The following is a 19,371-nucleotide window of genomic DNA, read 5'->3' on the forward strand; positions in this document are numbered from 1 at the left end:
GTGCTGCAGGGTCACCCGCACTCTCCCGCCCGTACTGGAGCTTTGGTATAAACCCCATGGTCATGAAATGGACCCCAGCATTCTCTAGGACGTATGAGAAAACAGGATTTTAATACCTACTGGTAAATTATTTTCTCCTAGTCCGTAGAGGATGCTGGGCGCCCGACCCAGTGCGTACTTTACCTGCAGTTTTGTTCAGTTAGTTACACAAGTGTGTTACATTTGTTTTCAGCATGTTGCTGTAAATGGTTCATGCCTGTTGGCGTGTTATGTTGAATGCCATGTTGTGCAGCATGGTTGAGGTGTGAGCTGGTATGAATCTCACCATTAGTACAAAAGTAAATCCTTTCCTCAAAATGTCCGTCTCCCTGGGCACAGTTCCTATAACTGAGGTCTGGAGGAGGGGCATAGAGGGAGGAGCCAGTTCACACCCTTGAAAAGTGTTAAAGTGCCCATGGCTCCTGCGGAACAGTCTATATCCCATGGTCATGAAATGGACCCCAGCATCCTCTACGGACTAGGAGAAAAGGCTTTACTGGTAGGTATTAAAATCCAGTTTTTTTTTTTTTTTTTTTTTTTTTTTACCTAGATGATGATTTGTTTCTATTTCACGTTTATCTTCTAGCAGGCTATGTTGGAAGATTACTTTCCTGATTCTGAAAGCCCTGAAGTGGGTAGCCTGATGGCAGTACTGGCTGTTATAGGGGGCATAGACAGTCGCTTACGTCTCGGAGGCCAAGTGGTGCACGATGAGTTTGGAGAAGGCACAGTGACCAGAATAACTCCAAAAGGAAAAATCACAGTACAGTTCAATGATGTGCGCACAAGCCATATTTGCCCCTTAAATCATCTTCATCCAGTAAGTGGACTCATCCTTGGTATGTTTGACTTGTTGACATGCGAGTGTGAATGGTATATTTTACTATGTAAAACTTATTCCGCATATATATATATATATATATATATATATATATATATATATATATATATATATATATATATATATATATATTTAATGTTGTATTGTATTTTTTTCTTTCTTTTTATCTTAGCTACCCGTGGTGCCATTTTGTGTGAACAATTTGCCTTTTACTGATCCAATGTTGTCTGTCTGGGCACAGCTGGTAAACCTGGCAGGTTGCAAGCTAGAAAAACACAGACTCAAGAAGTCTCTCAGTCAGGGGCTTGCAGGTACAGTCCACTTAAGCATCTTTGTGGTGAAATGGATAAGCTTAAGTAGTATGCTTCTGTAAGACACAGCATGTGTGAAATGATTATTGAAAATTGTTGTGCATTTACAGTACCTACAGTATATGCTCTTTCTGATAGGGATGATTTGTAGAATAGCGTCTTCTTGTCCTCTACCACTTACTATAAAATGTAAAATGTCTTTGAACTCTCAGAATCATAGTGATTTATATAGATTTGGAAATGATTATTCACTTGCTTGATGTTAATCTACCAGCACTGAAAGAAGTTGGTTGTCTTAGATTTGAGCTACAGAGAGAAATAAATGTTGCTTCCTGCAAGTGTTTTTGTTTTTTCAGGTCAAGAGGTTTAGAAGCTGTCACAACTGGATGATGATAATTCATTGCAGCATTTATTTTGTTTTCTAGACCAAGTGGATCTTAACCATTTGAGGTGTCAACAGCTAAAACTTTACATACTGAAAGCTGGTTGGGCTCTTCTTTCTCACCAAGACCGATTGAGGCAGATCTTATCTCAGCCATCTGTTCAGGACACAGGACTGATTCCAACTGGTATGGACTGCTAATCCTTTCCACAGGGTGGCATTTTGGGGTCACACCGAAGGAAACGTATTCCTCTAAAAATGGTTATCCGTGACTGCAATTGGCATGCACAATTAAGTTTGTTTGTATGTATGTATACCTTTTTTTTTTCTTTTTTCAGATGAAGGTGCTGCATTAACTCCCGACTTTGGCGATATGTCTCCAGAGGGCCCGCAGCCTCCGATGATTCTATTACAGCAGTTGCTAATTGCTGCTACACAGCCTTCACCAGTTAAGGCAATATTTGACAAGCAAGAATTAGAGGTAATTTACTTTTTTATTTTTTATTTATTTTGTTTGATTATTTTGTGAGCTGTTTTGCCTGTTTGTTTGTTTTTGACCAGTATAAATATCAACAAATGGTGAAATCGAAAAAAAATTTTTTTTTTTTTTTTACATTTGAGTAACAAGTGGACTTTTGATATGAATATCCCAGAAAATAAAGACGTCTTTCCTAATTTGCTTTGAAGTGGTGATCTTGAAATTAACCCAAAGGTGATAGAGGAATGTGGAGGCCATTAACAGTAGCAGGGAGTGACATGAACTGTTATGTGACTACAACTCTGTTCTCTAGGTATATTTTAAATGTGATATTCTAGCCCATTGGAATCTTGAAAACCTATAAAGTTTCTTTACGTAAGTAAAATCCTTGCCAAATTCCTTGGCGGGCACTGTATCATGGTGATACAGAGTATCCTGTAGAATGTTGGCACTTTAAATACTGCAAGGGTCTTTAGTTTCTCCCTGAGCAGAGAGCTCCACATTGTGGCTTAACATGGATACCATCATGTCCAAAAACGTTCTCCACAATCTATTAGAAGATGTCTGAGGGGAGGAACCACTAGATGGGGTGTGTTATGTGACTGCTGAGGATATCGATCTTCCACACCTTGAATGCTCTCTGTCCCTTTTGTATGGCTGATATTCTTATCTGAATCAGAACTCAATAAGATATTGTCTGATGAAGGCAAGATTAAAGCTCCTCTGCCTGATATTTTGATTTCTCTCTGATGTGTTCTGCCAAAATGGCTAATTTCAATGTGGGATTTTTTAACTGCACACCTTTTAAGAGTTGCCCTGACCATTTCCTCTTTCATCCTTCTGGGGGTTGATGCGTCCATCACTACTGGGTTACAGTGTGGGCTATGGAGTTTGACCCTAAAACATATAAAAACGAACTCCTAACCCCTCTCACCTCCAGCAGCACCTCAGTGTAGTTTTTGTGCCTTGGAGTGAAGGCACTTTTCTAGTAGTTTCAAGTAAGTTTTTTCTTTTCTTTTTTCCTCTGAGTGTGTTAGGTTAGACTAGATGGGCGTCTATGAGCCCTTTGTCCCACTCTGCACAGCCTCTGGTTAGCCACCACACTGCTGCGTTCCCTGGGGCTTTTCCTACACCGGACCACAGATCTGAGGAGGCACTGGGTCAGGTAGGTGTAGTCTTTCGGCTGGCTGGTAAACTTTCCTAAATCCAAGCACACGCCTTCTCAGTGGATGATGTTTCTGGGTCTTCTCTTTGACACCACATGTCTTCTGGTTTTTCTCTCATGGCGTCTCACGTGAACAGAATGTGGCTCTCTCCTGAGACCCTCACGCAGCTCTTGTGGATGCCATGACGGCTCCTTGCCAATTTTGTCTCTGTTTCCGCCTCTGGCAATGCTTCCATGCGTGCTTCAATTTAGATTTACATGGTCTAACATTGACGGCATGGCTCTTGAATCCACCATCTTAATGGTGAAAGACTTGTCTTGGTCGGTGGTTTGGACTGTGTGTCAGGCTAGAAAGCCTGTACAATTTATAATTTTGTCTGGAAGTTGTAGATCTACTGGTGGGAACGTTGGGGTCTTTCTGCTGAGGTTTTGCCACGTCTTGTGATTATTATTTTTTCTCTGACGTCCTAGTGGATGCTGGGAACTCCGTAAGGACCATGGGGAATAGCGGCTCCGCAGGAGACTGGGCACAAAAGTAAAAGCTTTTAGGTCACCTGGTGTGCACTGGCTCCTCCGCCTATGACCCTCCTCCAAGCCTCAGTTAGATTTTTGTGCCCGGCCGAGAAGGGTGCATGCTAGGTAGCTCTCCAGAGCTGCTTAGAGTAAAAGTTCTAAATAGGTTTTTTTATTTTCAGTGAGACCTGCTGGCAACAGGCTCACTGCATCGTGGGACTAAGGGGAGAAGAAGCGAACTCACCTGACTGCAGAGTGGATTGGGCTTCTTGGCTACTGGACATTAGCTCCAGAGGGACGATCACAGGTTCAGCCTGGATGGGTCCCGGAGCCGCGCCGCCGGCCCCCTTACAGAGCCAGAAGAGCGAAGAGGTCCGGAAAAATCGGCGGCAGAAGACGTTCCTGTCTTCAATAAGGTAGCGCACAGCACTGCAGCTGTGCGCCATTGCTCTCAGCACACTTCACACTCCGGTCACTGAGGGTGCAGGGCGCTGGGGGGGAGCGCCCTGAGACGCAATAAAACATGTTTAAACCTTATATGGCTAAAGAAATACATCACATATAGCTCCTGGGCTATATGGATGCATTTCACCCCTGCCAGTTTTCCTAAAAAAAGCGGGAGAAAAGGCCGCCGTGAAGGGGGCGGAGCCTATCTCCTCAGCACACAAGCGCCATTTTCCCTCACAGTTCCGCTGGAAGGAAGGCTCCCAGACTCTCCCCTGCAGTCCTGCTACAGAATCAGGGTAAAACAGAGAGGCGGGGCACTAATTGGCAGAAAATACATATATAGCAGCTATAGAAGGGAGAAACACTTATATAAGGTTATCCCTGCATATATATAGCGCTCTGGTGTGTGCTGGCAAACTCTCCCTCTGTCTCCCCAAAGGGCTCGTGGGGTCCTGTCCTCTATCAGAGCATTCCCTGTGTGTGTGCTGTGTGTCGGTACGATTGTGTCGACATGTATGAGGAGGAAAATGATGTGGAGGCGGAGCAATTGCCTGTAATAGTGATGTCACCCCCTAGGGAGTCGACACCTGACTGGATGGTCGTATGGAAGGAATTACGTGACAGTGTCAGCACTTTGCAAAAAACTGTTGACGACATGAGACAGCCGACAAATCAGTTAGTGCCTGTCCAGGCGTCTCAAACACCGTCAGGGGCTCTAAAGCGCCCGTTACCTCAGATGGTCGACACAGACCCAGACACGGATACTGACTCCAGTGTCGACGGTGACGAGACAAACGTAATGTCCAGTAGGGCCACACGTTACATGATCACGGCAATGAAGGAGGCTTTGAACATTTCTGATACTACAAGTACCACAAAAAAGGATATTATGTGGGGTGTGAAAAAACTACCCATAGTTTTTCCTGAATCAGATGAATTAAATGAGGTGTGTGACAAAGCGTGGGTTTCCCCCGATAAAAAACTGCTGATTTCTAATAAATTATTGGCATTATACCCTTTCCCGCCAGAGGTTAGGGCGCGTTGGGAAACACCCCCTAGGGTAGATAAGGCGCTCACACGCTTATCAAAACAAGTGGCGTTACCGTCTCCTGATACGGCCGCCCTCAAGGAACCAGCTGATAGAAAGCTGGAAAATATCCTAAAAGGTATATACACACATATGGGTGTTATACTACGACCAGCAATCGCCTCAGCCTGGATGTGCAGTGCTGGAGTGGCTTGGTCGGATTCCCTGACTGAAAATATTGATACCCTGGATAGGGACAGTATATTATTGACTATAGAGCATTTAAAGGATGCATTACTATATATGCGAGATGCACAGAGGGATATTTGCACCCTGGCATCAAGAGTAAGTGCGTTGTCCATTTCTGCCAGAAGAAGTTTATGGACACGACAGTGGTCAGGTGATGCGGATTCAAAACGGCATATGGAAGTTTTGCCGTATAAAGGGGAGGAGTTATTTGGGGTCGGTCTATCAGACCTGGTGGCCACGGCGACGGCTGGGAAATCCACCTTTTTACCCCAGGTCACCTCTCAGCAGAAAAAGACACCGTCTTTTCAAACTCAGTCCTTTCGTCCCCATAAGGGCAAGCGGGCAAAAGGCCACTCATTTCTGCCCCGGGGCAGAGGAAGGGGAAAAAGACTGCAGCAAGCAGCCTCTTCCCAGGATCAGAAGCCCTCCCCCGCTTCTGCCAAGTCTTCAGCATGACGCTGGGGCTTTACAGGCGGACTCAGGCACGGTGGGGGCCCGTCTCAAAAATTTCAACGCGCAGTGGGCTCACTCGCAAGTGGACCCCTGGATCCTGCAGGTAGTATCACAGGGGTACAAACTGGAATTCGAGACGTCTCCCCCTCGCCGGTTCTTGAAGTCTGCTCTACCAACGTCTCCCTCCGACAGGGAGGCAGTATTGGAAGCTATTCACAAGCTGTATTCCCAGCAGGTGATAATCAAGGTACCCCTCCTACAACAGGGAAAGGGGTATTATTCCACGCTGTTTGTGGTACCGAAGCCGGACGGCTCGGTGAGACCGAATTTAAATCTAAAATCATTGAACACTTACATAAAAAGGTTCAAATTCAAGATGGAATCACTCAGAGCAGTGATAGCAAACCTGGAAGAAGGGGACTATATGGTGTCTCTGGACATCAAAGATGCTTATCTCCATGTCCCAATCTACCCTTCTCACCAAGGGTACCTCAGGTTTGTGGTACAGAACTGTCATTATCAGTTTCAGACGCTGCCGTTTGGGTTGTCCACGGCACCACGGGTCTTTACCAAGGTAATGGCCGAAATGATGATTCTTCTTCGAAGAAAAGGCGTCTTAATTATCCCTTACTTGGACGATCTCCTGATAAGAGCAAGGTCCAGGGAACAGTTAGAGGTCGGAGTAGCACTATCTCAGGTGGTGCTACGTCAGCACGGGTGGATTCTAAATATTCCAAAATCGCAGCTGATTCCAACAACACGTCTACTGTTCCTAGGGATGATTCTGGACACAGTCCAGAAAAAGGTGTTTCTCCCGGAGGAGAAGGCCAGGGAGTTATCCGAGCTAGTCAGGAACCTCCTGAAACCAGGACAAGTGTCAGTGCATCAATGCACAAGGGTCCTGGGAAAGATGGTGGCTTCTTACGAAGCGATTCCATTCGGAAGATTCCATGCAAGAACGTTTCAGTGGGATCTGCTGGACAAATGGTCCGGATCGCATCTTCAGATGCATCAGCGGATAACCCTATCTCCAAGGACAAGGATGTCTCTCCTGTGGTGGTTGCAGAGTGCTCATCTTCTAGAGGGCCGCAGATTCGGCATTCAGGACTGGATTCTGGTGACCACGGATGCCAGCCTGAGCGGCTGGGGAGCAGTCACACAGGGAAGAAACTTCCAGGGCTTGTGGTCAAGCATGGAAACGTCTCTTCACATAAATATCCTGGAACTAAGGGCAATTTACAATGCCCTAAGTCAAGCAAGGCCTCTGCTTCAGGGTCAGTCGGTTTTGATCCAATCGGACAACATCACGGCAGTCGCCCACGTAAACAGACAGGGCGGCACAAGAAGCAGGAGGACAATGGCAGAAGCTGCAAGAATTCTTCGCTGGGCGGAAAATCATGTGACAGCACTGTCAGCGGTGTTCATTCCGGGAGTGGACAACTGGGAAGCAGACTTCCTCAGCAGACACGACCTCCATCCGGGGGAGTGGGGACTTCACCCAGAAGTCTTCCACGTGATTGTAAACCGTTGGGAAAAACCAAAGGTGGACATGATGGCGTCTCGTCTCAACAAGAAACTAGACAGATATTGCGCCAGGTCAAGGGACCCTCAGGCAATAGCGGTGGACGCTCTGGTAACACCGTGGGTGTACCAGTCAGTGTATGTGTTCCCTCCTCTGCCTCTCATACCCAAAGTACTGAGAATCATAAGAAGGAGAGGAGTAAGAACTATACTCGTGGCTCCGGATTGGCCAAGAAGGACTTGGTACCCGGAACTTCAAGAGATGCTCACGGAGGACCCGTGGCCTCTACCTCTCAGAAAGGACCTGCTCCAGCAGGGACCTTGTCTGTTTCAAGACTTACCGCGGCTGCGTTTGACGGCATGGAGGTTGAACGCCGGATCCTGAAGGAAAAAGGCATTCCAGATGAAGTCATCCCTACCCTGGTCAAGGCCAGAAAGGATGTAACCGCAAAACATTATCACCGCATTTGGCGGAAATATGTTGCGTGGTGTGAGGCCAAGAAGGCCCCTACAGAGGAATTTCAACTGGGTCGTTTCCTGCATTTCCTGCAAACAGGACTATCTATGGGCCTAAAATTAGGGTCCATTAAGGTTCAAATTTCGGCCCTGTCAATCTTCTTCCAAAAAGAACTGGCTTCAGTGCCTGAAGTTCAGACGTTTGTCAAAGGGGTACTGCATATACAGCCTCCTTTTGTGCCTCCAGTGGCACCTTGGGATCTCAATGTAGTGTTGAGTCTCCTAAAATCACATTGGTTTGAACCACTCACCACTGTGGAATTGAAATATCTCACATGGAAAGTGGTCATGCTGTTAGCCCTGGCTTCAGCCAGGCGTGTCTCTGAATTGGCGGCTTTATCATATAAAAGCCCTTACCTAATTTTTCATTCAGACAGGGCAGAACTGAGGACTCGCCTCAATTTCTCCCTAAGGTGGTTTCAGCGTTTCACATGAACCAGCCTATTGTGGTACCTGCGGCGACTAGGGACTTGGAGGACTCCAAGTTGCTGGACGTTGTCAGGGCCCTGAAAATATATGTTTCCAGGACGGCTGGAGTCAGAAAATCTGACTCGCTGTTTATCCTGTATGCACCCAACAAGCTGGGTGCTCCTGCTTCTAAGCAGACGATTGCTCGTTGGATTTGTAGTACAATTCAGCTTGCACATTCTGTGGCAGGCCTGCCACAGCCAAAATCTGTAAAAGCCCATTCCACAAGGAAAGTGGGCTCATCTTGGGCGGCTGCCCGAGGGATCTCTGCTTTACAACTTTGCCGAGCAGCTACTTGGTCAGGGGCAAACACGTTTGCTAAATTTTACAAATTCGATACCCTGGCTGAGGAGGACCTGGAGTTCTCTCATTCGGTGCTGCAGAGTCATCCGCACTCTCTCCCGCCCGTTTGGGAGCTTTGGTATAATCCCCATGGTCCTTACGGAGTTCCCAGCATCCACTAGGACGTCAGAGAAAATAAGAATTTACTTACCGATAATTCTATTTCTCATAGTCCGTAGTGGATGTTGGGCGCCCATCCCAAGTGCGGATTGTCTGCAATACTTGTATATAGTTATTGTTACAAAAATCGGGTTGTTTATTGTTGTGAGCCATCTTTTCAGAGGCTCCTACGTTTATCATACTGTTAACTGGGTTCAGATCACAAGTTGTACGGTGTGATTGGTGTGGCTGGTATGAGTCTTACCCGGGATTCAAGATCCTTCCTTATTATGTACGCTCGTCCGGGCACAGTATCCTAACTGAGGCTTGGAGGAGGGTCATAGGGGGAGGAGCCAGTGCACACCAGGTGACCTAAAAGCTTTTACTTTTGTGCCCAGTCTCCTGCGGAGCCGCTATTCCCCATGGTCCTTACGGAGTTCCCAGCATCCACTACGGACTATGAGAAATAGAATTATCGGTAAGTAAATTCTTATTTTTCTTTCTTTTTTTCTCTAGGATGGGTGTTTCCTAACTTAATGGTCAGGTTTAGGCTTTATCTTTTTTATCTAGAGGAAGTTAGTAACCATTCCTGTTGTTCAAACATTACTTCAACGGGTCCTTCTTAAGCAGCGTCCATGCATTTCTCCTGTTTCTCCTTGGAACTTGAATCTCATACTGGCAGCACTCCAAAGGGCTTTTTTATTTGCTGTAAAATATCTTCCTTGGAGTCCATCTAGGGGGCAGTGTGATCCCTCCCTGACTTGTTTGGTTACTTGCCATTTGTATTTGTATTTTGGTGTTGATGCTTTTTGTTGTTTTTGTTGTTTTTGTTTATTCCTTTGTGGTGTTCTTGCCCTGTTGCGGCTTTGCTAAACATAGACTGAGGTGCTGCTAGTGGGAGGGGTTAGAGGGGGTAGACTTTGTCTTTATATGTTTTAGTGCCAAACTCTATAGACCACACTTTAGCCCAGTGGTAATGACTCGGCGTCCCCCAGATGGACTCAAAGGAAGAGATTTTGTGGTGAGTATAAAATCCAATTTTTCATAACCTTGATGATCCAAACTGAGGCTAAAATGAGTCCTTATTGTCTCATTCTCTTTGGCTCTTTTCTTAGGAAGTGTTTGGCGTCACTCACTTTCTTGCAGCTGGGAATACAGAGCAGTATGGGCACTGCTGGCTAACCATGGTGAAGAAGAATGGCTTCTTGTGTGGCAACTGTGCCTAGTTTGCTGTAGCTTTTGCACTGGCTACCCTCACTGACATGACTTTCCAAGCAATGCCCTGTACTAGCAGGACCTAGGACCCCAGCATAGCCTAGACCTTTGCAATATTTAAAGTGCCAGTGTCCTGTGGGAGACATTGTCCCTGCGGTCCAATGTCCCCATGGGATGATTCAGATCTGTGTATTTCTCTAGCATCCATAAGGGATATTGGGGAGAACTAGTATGATGGGGGTATAGACGGGGGCCAAAGGAGCCAGTGCACTTTAAATTTCTTCATCTGGGTGTGCTGGCTCCTCCCCTTTATGCCCCCTCCCACAGGCAGTTTAGAAAAAAGTGCCCTCAGGAGAGAAAGGATGCACATCTCTGCAGCTCCAGAGAGTTTTCTTCAATTTAATTTAAAACTTTTATTTTTTTCGATTATGCTGTCTGGTCAGCAGCATACCTGCACCGTGGGAGTAAGGGGGGGGGCAGTCACCGGACTTACGAGGTGCAGAGCCGCTTCCCCGCTGCAGGACCACCATTCTGAGGGGCTGTTTGTTCAGCGGGGCTCTGTGCCTTGGCTGTCGCGGTACACCGCACACCCCTAACGCTGCCTGAAGGTGACATCGGTGGTGAGTACACACAGGGAGCCCCGCTAGGGGGGTCCCTGGTTTCAAGGTGTGGCAGACCACGGGCGCGGCTTATGGGTACCTCCCTGGGGGGTCCCGCACAGATCCCCCGTTTGTAAACTGGCACAAAAATGCATAACTGAGCACTTGTGCGAGGTTTTAGACTGTTTGGAGACTTTGCCAGTATAAATAATATGCTTAGCTCTGGCGCCATTGGGGGAGGTGGAGCTTCCTCAGAGCGGTACCAGGGTGTTTTTGGTACCTTCCTCTGCTTACAGAAGCCAACTGCAGCACACACTCAGCGCTTCCTGACTCAGACATGCTGGAAACTGGTACAGGGTGTAGCAAAAGGGGGAGAACCGCTTGTTTACACTATCCTGTGTCTAATTAGGACTGTATTTGATGGTGTTTACTGTGAATTACAGAGCTTACAGCCTCACTGGGGCTGTGCAGCTCAGGGTGTGCTGAGGTTCTCTATCCTCTGTGTCTTCTTTCACATACTTCGAGTCAGGCTTGCATTATTACGGTCTGTGTGTATGTTGTTGTGTTTACTGTGAAATATGGGTAAGCACAAACTGTGCAGTATCTGTCACACCAGATTCTCTCCGTTATCTAATGACTCTGTCTCCTCTGAGCAATGTAGTCAATCGTCCCAACTTGGTGAAGAGGTTGGGAGAGAGGGTACAGATCCCCACTGGTTAGAATCTCTTAAAACCATGATGTCTGATATGTCATCTCAACTCACTGCAAATGTGCAGAAAACTCAGCTACTGCAACAAGCTTTGGCAGATTTAGCTGCCACAGCCCCCTCCTCTCCCATGCAGGTCCCCAGATGCGTGGTTTACCTGCACTGATGATGGTGATATACCGGATGATGGGTATGACCCTGATCCTGTTAGTGGGGATCCTGATTCTGCACAGGGTATTGAACCCCTCATTTCTCTTACGTCCTAGAGGATGCTGGGGACTCCAAAAGGACCCTGTGGGTATAGACGGGATCCGCAGGAGCTTGGGCACACTGAAAAGACTTTGGAATTTGGTTTTATTGTCATTAAATATTCAATGCATGAACAATCAATGAAATTTTGACTGGGTGTGAACGGACTCCTCCCTCTCTGCCCCTCCTCCAGACCTCAGTTAGACTTTGTGCCCAGGACTGACTGGACACTCACTAGGGGAGCTCTCCTGAGTTTCTCTAGAAAAGACTTTATGTTAGGATTTTTATTTTCAGGGAGACCTGCTGGCTACAGGCTCCCTGCATCGTGGGACTGAGGGGAGAGAAGTGAGACCTACTTCTACTTAGTTAAGGGCTCTGCTTATTAGGCTACTGGACACCATTAGCTCCAGAGGGTTCGATCACTTGGTGCACCTAGCTGCTTGTTCCCGGAGCCGTGCCGTCACCACCCTCACAGAAGCCAGAAGAAAGAAGCCGGGTGAGTATGCAGAAGACCGAAGACTTCAGTGACGGCTTTTAACTCTTGGTTATATCAAGGACGCTGCAGATTACCTGAAGGGTGCGGCGAGGGATGTTGGTCTCTTGGGATCAAGGGCCAATGCCACGGCGATCTCGGCCAGGAGAGCTCTGTGGATTCATCAAGACTCCAGTAACAAGGTACAGCGCAGCGGTAGTGCTGCGCTCCATGCTCCCACACACTTCACCAACGGCACTCACAGGGTGCAGGGCGCTGGGGGGGGGAGCACCCTGGGCAGCATGTTACTGGGTCTGGGAGCTGGCAAAAGGCTGAGTCTCAGACTCAGGTATGGAGGAAATCCATGGAGGATGCTTTGTCTCAGGTGCACACCCCATCAGGGTCGCAAAAGCGGCCTTTTACTCAGTTGGTAGATACGGATACCGACACGGATTCTGATTCCGATGTCGACTTCACTGAGACTGCTTTACATCCACGATTAGTTAAGAGTATTCAGTACATAATTGTGGCTATAAAGGATGTTTTACATATTACTGACGAACCTGCGGTGCAGGAAACAAGGATTTGTTTGTTCAAAGGGAAAAAACCTGAGGTGAAGTTTCCCCCCCTCTCATGAAATGAATACTCTTTGCGAAAAGGCTTGGGAGTCGCCGGATAAGAGGTGGCAGGTTCCCAAGAGAATTTACATGGCGTATCCTTTCCCCTCTGATGACAGGGAAAAATGGGAGTCGTCTCCAAATGTCGACAAGGCTCTTTCCCGGTTGTCTAAGAAGGTGGCGCTTCCGTCCCCTGACACGGCAGCTCTCGAGGATCCGGCGGATCGTAAGCTGGAGACATCTCTGAAGTCTATTTTCGCTAATACGGGTGCATTGCTCAGACCTGCTGTGGCGTCTGTATGGGTGAGTAGTGCTATTGCTAAATGGGCTGAGAATTTAGCTGCTGATATGGATACGCTTGATAAAGATAATGTTCTTTTAACTCTTGGTTATATCAAGGACGCTGCAGATTACCTGAAGGGTGCGGCGAGGGATGTTGGTCTCTTGGGATCAAGGGCCAATGCCACGGCGATCTCGGCCAGGAGAGCTCTGTGGATTCATCAATGGAATGCTGATGCCGACTCCAAGAGAGCTATGGATGCTCTCCCCTTCAAAGGTAATGTCTTGTTTATTGACGGCTTGGCTGATATGGTGTCTACCGCGACGGCGGGTAAGTCATCTTTTCTTCCTTATGTTCCCACACAACAGAAAAAGACAACACATCAGCAGATGCAGTCCTTTCGTCCCAATAAATACAAGCGTGGAAAAGGTTCGTCCTTCCTCGCTTCAAAGGGTAGGGGAAGAAAGTCGCCTGCAGTATCAGGCGCCCAGGACCAAAAGTCCTCCCCTGCCTCTACCAAGTCCACCGCATGATGCTGGGGCTTCCCTGGGGGAGTCCGGACCGGTGGGGGGCCATCTGACTGAAGATCTGCAATCAGGCCTGGATCCTTGGGTTCCTAGATATAGTATCTCAGGGATACAAGCTGGAGTTTCAGGAGGTGCCCCCTCACCGGTTTTTCATTTCGGCCTTACTAGTCTCTCTTCCGGACAGGGAGGTGGTGAAGGCAGCAATACAAAACTTTGTTAACAGAAAGTCATTGTTCCCGTTCCCCCGTCCCATCGGGGGTAGGGGTTCTACTCGAGCCTCTTTGTTGTACCGAAACCGGACGGTTCAGTCAGACCAATTCTGAACCTAAAGTCCCTCAATCCATACTTGAAGGTTTTCAAGTTCAAGATGGAATCTCTTCGAGCTGTGATTTCCAGCCTAGAAGGGGGGGACTTTATGGCGTCAGTCGACATAAAGGATGCCTACTTACACATCCCGATATATCCTCCGCATCAAGCTTTCCTCAGGTTTGCGGTACAGGATTCTCATTACCAATTTCAGACGTTGCCGTTTGGGCTTTCCACGGCCCCAAGGGTTTTCACCAAAGTCATGGCAGAAATGATGGTTCTCCTTCGCAAGCAAGGGGCTACCATTATCCCGTACTTGGACGATCTCCTGATAAAGGCGAGGTCCAGGGAACGATTGCTGAGAAATGTGAATTTGTCTCTGTCCGTTCTGTGACAACACGGTTGGTTGCTAAATCTACCAAAGTCTCAGTTGATTCCGACCACTCGGTTGCCCTTTCTGGGCATGATTCTGGACACGGGCTTACGGAAGGTGTTTCTTCCGGAAGACAAAGCTCTGGAATTGCAGACGATGGTCAGGGAACTTCTGAGGCCGAAAAGTGTGTCGGTTCATCAATGTACTCTGGTTCTGGGGAAAATGATTGCGGCGTACGAAGCCATTCCGTTTGGCAGGTTTCATGCCCGGGTGTTTCAGTGGGATCTGCTGAGCAAGTGGTCCGGGTCTCACCTGCACATGCATCGGAAGATAAGTCTATCTTCCAGGGCCAGGATTTCTCTCCTGTGGTGGCTACAAAGTTCTCACCTCTTAGGAGGGCGACGATTCGGTATCCTGGATTGGGTCCTGTTGACAACAGATGCAAGTCTCCGAGGCTGGGGCGCAGTCACCCAGGGAAGAAATTTCCAGGGGAAATGGTCGCTCCAGGAATCTTGTCTCCACAGAAATGTTCTCGAGTTAAGAGCCATTTACAACGGCCTGCTACAAGCAAGAAGCCTTCTTCAGGGTTCGTCCTGTCCTGATACAGTCGGACAACATAACAGCGGTGGCGCATATAAACCGTCAAGACGGAACAAGGAGCAGGGCGGCTATGGCGGAGGCCACAAGAATCCTTCGCTGGGCGGAACAGCACGTGAGCGCTCTGTCAGCAGTCTTCCTTCCGGGAGTGGACAACTGGGAAGCAGACTTCCTCAGCAGACACGATCTCCATCTGGGAGAGGTATTTGCAGAAGTGACAAAGCGTTAGGGAACTCCGCTGATCGACATGATGGCGTCTCACCTCAACATGAAGCTTCCGAGGTATTGTTCCAGGTCAAGGAACCCCCAAGCCAGTGCAGTGGACGCCCTGGTAACTCCGTGGGTGTTTCAGTCGGTGTATGTGTTCCCTCCGCTTCCTCTCATTCCATAGGTACTGGGAATCATTCGACGTGCAAGAGTGCAAGCGATTTTTGTCGTTCCAGATTGGCCAAGAAGGGCCTGGTATCCAAATCTTCAGGAATTACTTGGGGAAGATCCTTTGCCGCTCCCTCTAAGAGAGGACCTGTTATTGCATGGACCATGCGTGTTTCCAGACTTACCGCGGCTGCGTTTGACGGCATGGAAGTTGAGCGCCAAATCTTAGCTCGGAAAGGTATTCCCTGGTAGGTCATTCCCACTCTCCTTAAGGCAAGGAAGGAAGTTACGGCGAATCATTATCACCGTATTTGGAGAAAGTGTATGTTTTGTGGTGTGAGACTAAAGCTGCTCCTGCGGAAGAATTTCACTTGGGTCGGTTTCTCCATTTTTTTGCAGGCAGGCGTTCCATCAAGGTGCAGATTTTGGCTTTATCTATCTTCTTTCAGAAGGAATTGGCTGTTCTCCCTGAGGTTCAGACTTTTGTGAATGGAGTGATGCATATCCATCCTCCGTTTGTGCCCCCGGTGGCACCATGGGATCTTGACGTATTCTTACAGTTTCTTATGTCTTCCTGATTTGAACCTTTGCGTAAGGTTGAATTAAAGTTTCTCACTTGGAAGGTGGTCATGTTGTTGGCTCTGGCATCTGCCAGGCTGGTGTCTGAGTTGGCGGCCTTATCTCACAAGAGTCCGTACTTGATCTTCCATTCGGATAGAGCGGAATTGAGTACTCGTCAACAATTTCTGCCGAAGGTGGTTTCTTCGTTTTACATTAACCAACCTATTGTGGTATCTGTGGCTACAGATGCTGTGGCAGTTCCAAAGTCTCTTGATGTTGTGAGAGCTTTGAAGATATATGTCGCCAGAACGGCGGTGGCCAGGAAAACAGAGGCGCTGTTTGTCCTGTATACTTCCAACAAGATTGGTCATCCTGCTTCGAAGCAGAGTATTGCACGCTGGATGTGTAGTACGATTCAGCAAGCTCATTCTTCGGCTGGGCTACCGGTGCCGAAATTAGTGAAGGCCCATTCTACCAGGAAGGTGGGCTCATCTTGAGCGGCTGCCCGAGGGGTCTCGTCACTTCAGCTTTGCCGAGCAGCTACGTGGTCGGGTTCAAACACCTTTGCTAAGTTTTACAAGTTTGATACCCTGGCTGAGGAGGACCTCATGTTTGCTCAATCGGTGCTGCAGAGTCGTCCGCACTCTCCCACCCGGGTTGGAGCTTTGGTATAGACCCCATGGTCCTTTTGGAGTCCCCAGCATCCTCTAGGACGTAAGAGAAAATAGGATTTTAGTACCTACCGGTAAATCCTTTTCTCCTAGTCCGTAGAGGATGCTGGGCGCCCATCCCAGTGCGGACGGTTACTTGTAGTGTATTCTTATTAGTTGCATTGGTTTACAAACAGGTTGTGTATTTGTTGTTTCAGCTTGTTGCTGTAGTTAAATTCATACTGTAATCTGGTTTACTGTTACTCCGGTTGTACGGTATGTTGTGGTGTGGGCTGGTATGTTCTAGCCCTTACAGATGTAGCCACCTTTATCTTGACTGGCTGAGGCGTTTGTCCCGATCGAGCATACGCAGCGTAGGGAGGCGCGCCTAGTCACAGAGAGGCGTACCTAATCGCACGGAGGCAGACAGAGCGTTTGGCGTTACCTTTACGTGTAATACCAGCGATCAGCCACCAGATGTCGCTTTTTACAATCACCACTGAGCATGCGTGTGGTCTCCCGTAAAATACAATACTGAAATATATAATAAGGACTACTTTACTAAGGCGTCTCATTACGCTGCATACAGTAAATACTCATTACGCTGCATTATTTAATACAGTACTGTATATACGACACAGACGCAAATAGTACAGCATACAGTATATGATCCATCTACAGTACTTTATGAATACTGTATGTGAGCGTCCAAGTCCCGCAGACAAAACAACATAAAACCAGTAGTGTACACTGTCGCAAATGGATGTGTGTTAGAAGTTCACTATTGCCTCTCAAGATTAGGAATTTTGTACAGTATGTTATCGTCCTAATCCCGTAGCCATTACAGCATAATCAAAACCAATGGATTTATTCATTTGTCTGCGGCGAAGTGGTGAAGTGTTTCGCTTCCTATACTCAGAGTCCCGGGTTCGATTCCTAAAGTACGAATGCATGTTAGTTTTTTTCAGACACTTTATTATTATTTTTATTCACATAAACCAGGGCAAAGCTGCATGAGCGGTTCTATGCTCCGTACAGTACACATACAATTCTGTAGCTGGGCAGACTCAATAGAAATGGCTACCACCTATGACTCCTTGCCCCACAGAGGCCCTAGGCTACGGAGCAAGTAATAGTCCAGATTGTACAGGCTATGGGGCAATGCTGAAGGAGCGTCACAATCCCCTAGCTAAAATACACAGGGGCAACAGGAATAAGCGAGATTTACAGTACAGTACAGTACAGTATGCACATTATGGTACACCGGACTCGATCGCATAGCACACTGGCAAAATGGCCGCCGCCCCTGAACCCCCACCTCGTGGCAGGCAGCAGTCGGGTATGGAGTGAGAAATGGCATAAGTTGTGCAGGCTACGGGGCGATGCTGAAGGAGCGTCACAATCCCCTAGCCAAAATACACAGAGATAAGCGAGGTCTATGCACATTACGTTACACCGGGCTCGATCGCATAGCAAACTGACAAAACACAAGTTTTACATAAAGCAGGCCAAAGCTGCAGGAGAGTTTCTACTGTAAAGGTTCTATGCACCGTACGGTACACATACAATTCTATAGCAGGGCAGACTCAATTGAAATGGCTACCGCCTGTGACTCCTACAGTAGCTCCTAGGAGGCACTCAGCTATGGAGCAAGTAACAGCACAGATTTTGCAGGCTATGGGGCAATGCTGAAGGAGCGTCACAATCCCCTAGCCAAAATACACAGGGGCGATGGGGATAAGCTACTGTAGGTTTGCATACAGTATTACGGTACACCGGACTCAATCGCATAGCACACTGGCAAAATGACCACTACCCCTGAACCCCCACCTCGTGGCAGGCAGCAGTCGGGTATGGAGTGAGAAATGGCATAAGTTGTGCAGGCTACGGGGCGATGCTGAAGGAGCGTCACAATCCCCTAGCCAAAATACACAGAGATAAGCGAGGTCTATGCACATTACGTTACACCGGGCTCGATCGCATAGCAAACTGACAAAACACAAGTTTTACATAAAGCAGGCCAAAGCTGCAGGAGAGTTTCTACTGTAAAGGTTCTATGCACCGTACGGTACACATACAATTCTATAGCAGGGCAGACTCAATTGAAATGGCTACCGCCTGTGACTCCTACAGTAGGAAATCTTTTCCTCGAAATGTCAGTCTCTCCTGGGCACAGTTCCTATAACTGAGGTCTAGAGGAGGGGCATAGAGGGAGGAGCCAGTTCACACCCAGTCAAAGTCTTTTCAGTGTGCCCAAACTCCTGCGGATACCGTCTATAACCCCATGGTCCTTTTGGAGTCCCCAGCATCCTCTACGGACTAGGAGAAAAGGATTTACCGGTAGGTACTAAAATCCTATTTCTTTTTCATCCACTAGGGGTCACTGGAGTACTCTTGGGATATGTACGGTTCCACAGGAACTAGGCACTGAATAGTTAAACTTTGACTATACCTCCCCTCCATATCCCAGAGTACCTCAGTGTTTTTTCGGTGTTCACCGAGACTAGGCTTGTGGAAGTTGGTCCACAATTATTGAATTTTTGATTTTATTTATTTCTTGGAATCCCTTTCCCCCTTCCAAGAAGGCGAGGGTCTGGGATAGTGAAAGCTGCTGAAGCAGCTGTGGGTGTCGGACCTCTCTAGAAGAGCTCCCTCTCTACCACGTGCAGGACGCCTGCAGTAAAAGGCTGACAGTGCTTACAGAGAAGCCCCGTCATTGCCCTCACCACAGGGTCCAGGTATGTGTTCGGGGCGGTCAGCTCATGCTGCCGCCCCGCTGTGTGGATTACTGTGTGTGTATGTGCTGCCCGCAGCCGCCCGCCGCCGCTTCCAGCGCCGCTGTGTATGTGCCTCTCCCGCCGCTCGGAGCCACGCCGGCCGCTCCACGACTCTGTGCGGCATGTTCGCTGCTCCGATGCGCTTCCGGAAGGCGCAGTGTCATAGCCCGGTCTCCGTGTACAGAGAGCGGTACACGGAGCACGGGGGAGAGGGGG

The 19,371-nt window shown here is 48.0% G+C and overlaps 1 protein-coding gene across 10 annotated transcripts in view; it reads left to right on the plus strand.

The window, feature by feature from the left end:
* The window catches only part of HERC2 (HECT and RLD domain containing E3 ubiquitin protein ligase 2), a 618,496-nt gene that overhangs the window by 378,146 nt on the left and 220,979 nt on the right, over positions 1–19,371 (plus strand). For 8 of the 10 annotated variants that reach the window (XM_063953293.1, XM_063953292.1, XM_063953291.1 and 5 more), the window contains 4 exons: positions 626–859; positions 1,053–1,191; positions 1,617–1,760; positions 1,912–2,054. In XM_063953293.1, the coding sequence (XP_063809363.1) occupies positions 626–859; positions 1,053–1,191; positions 1,617–1,760; positions 1,912–2,054 (660 nt within the window). The remainder of the gene's footprint in view (positions 1–625; positions 860–1,052; positions 1,192–1,616; positions 1,761–1,911; positions 2,055–19,371) is intronic. The other 2 variants (XM_063953294.1, XM_063953297.1) reach the window with 1 other exon arrangement.

This window comes from Pseudophryne corroboree, chromosome 2 (assembly GCF_028390025.1).
Source record: "Pseudophryne corroboree isolate aPseCor3 chromosome 2, aPseCor3.hap2, whole genome shotgun sequence".
Taxonomy (NCBI): domain Eukaryota; kingdom Metazoa; phylum Chordata; class Amphibia; order Anura; family Myobatrachidae; genus Pseudophryne; species Pseudophryne corroboree.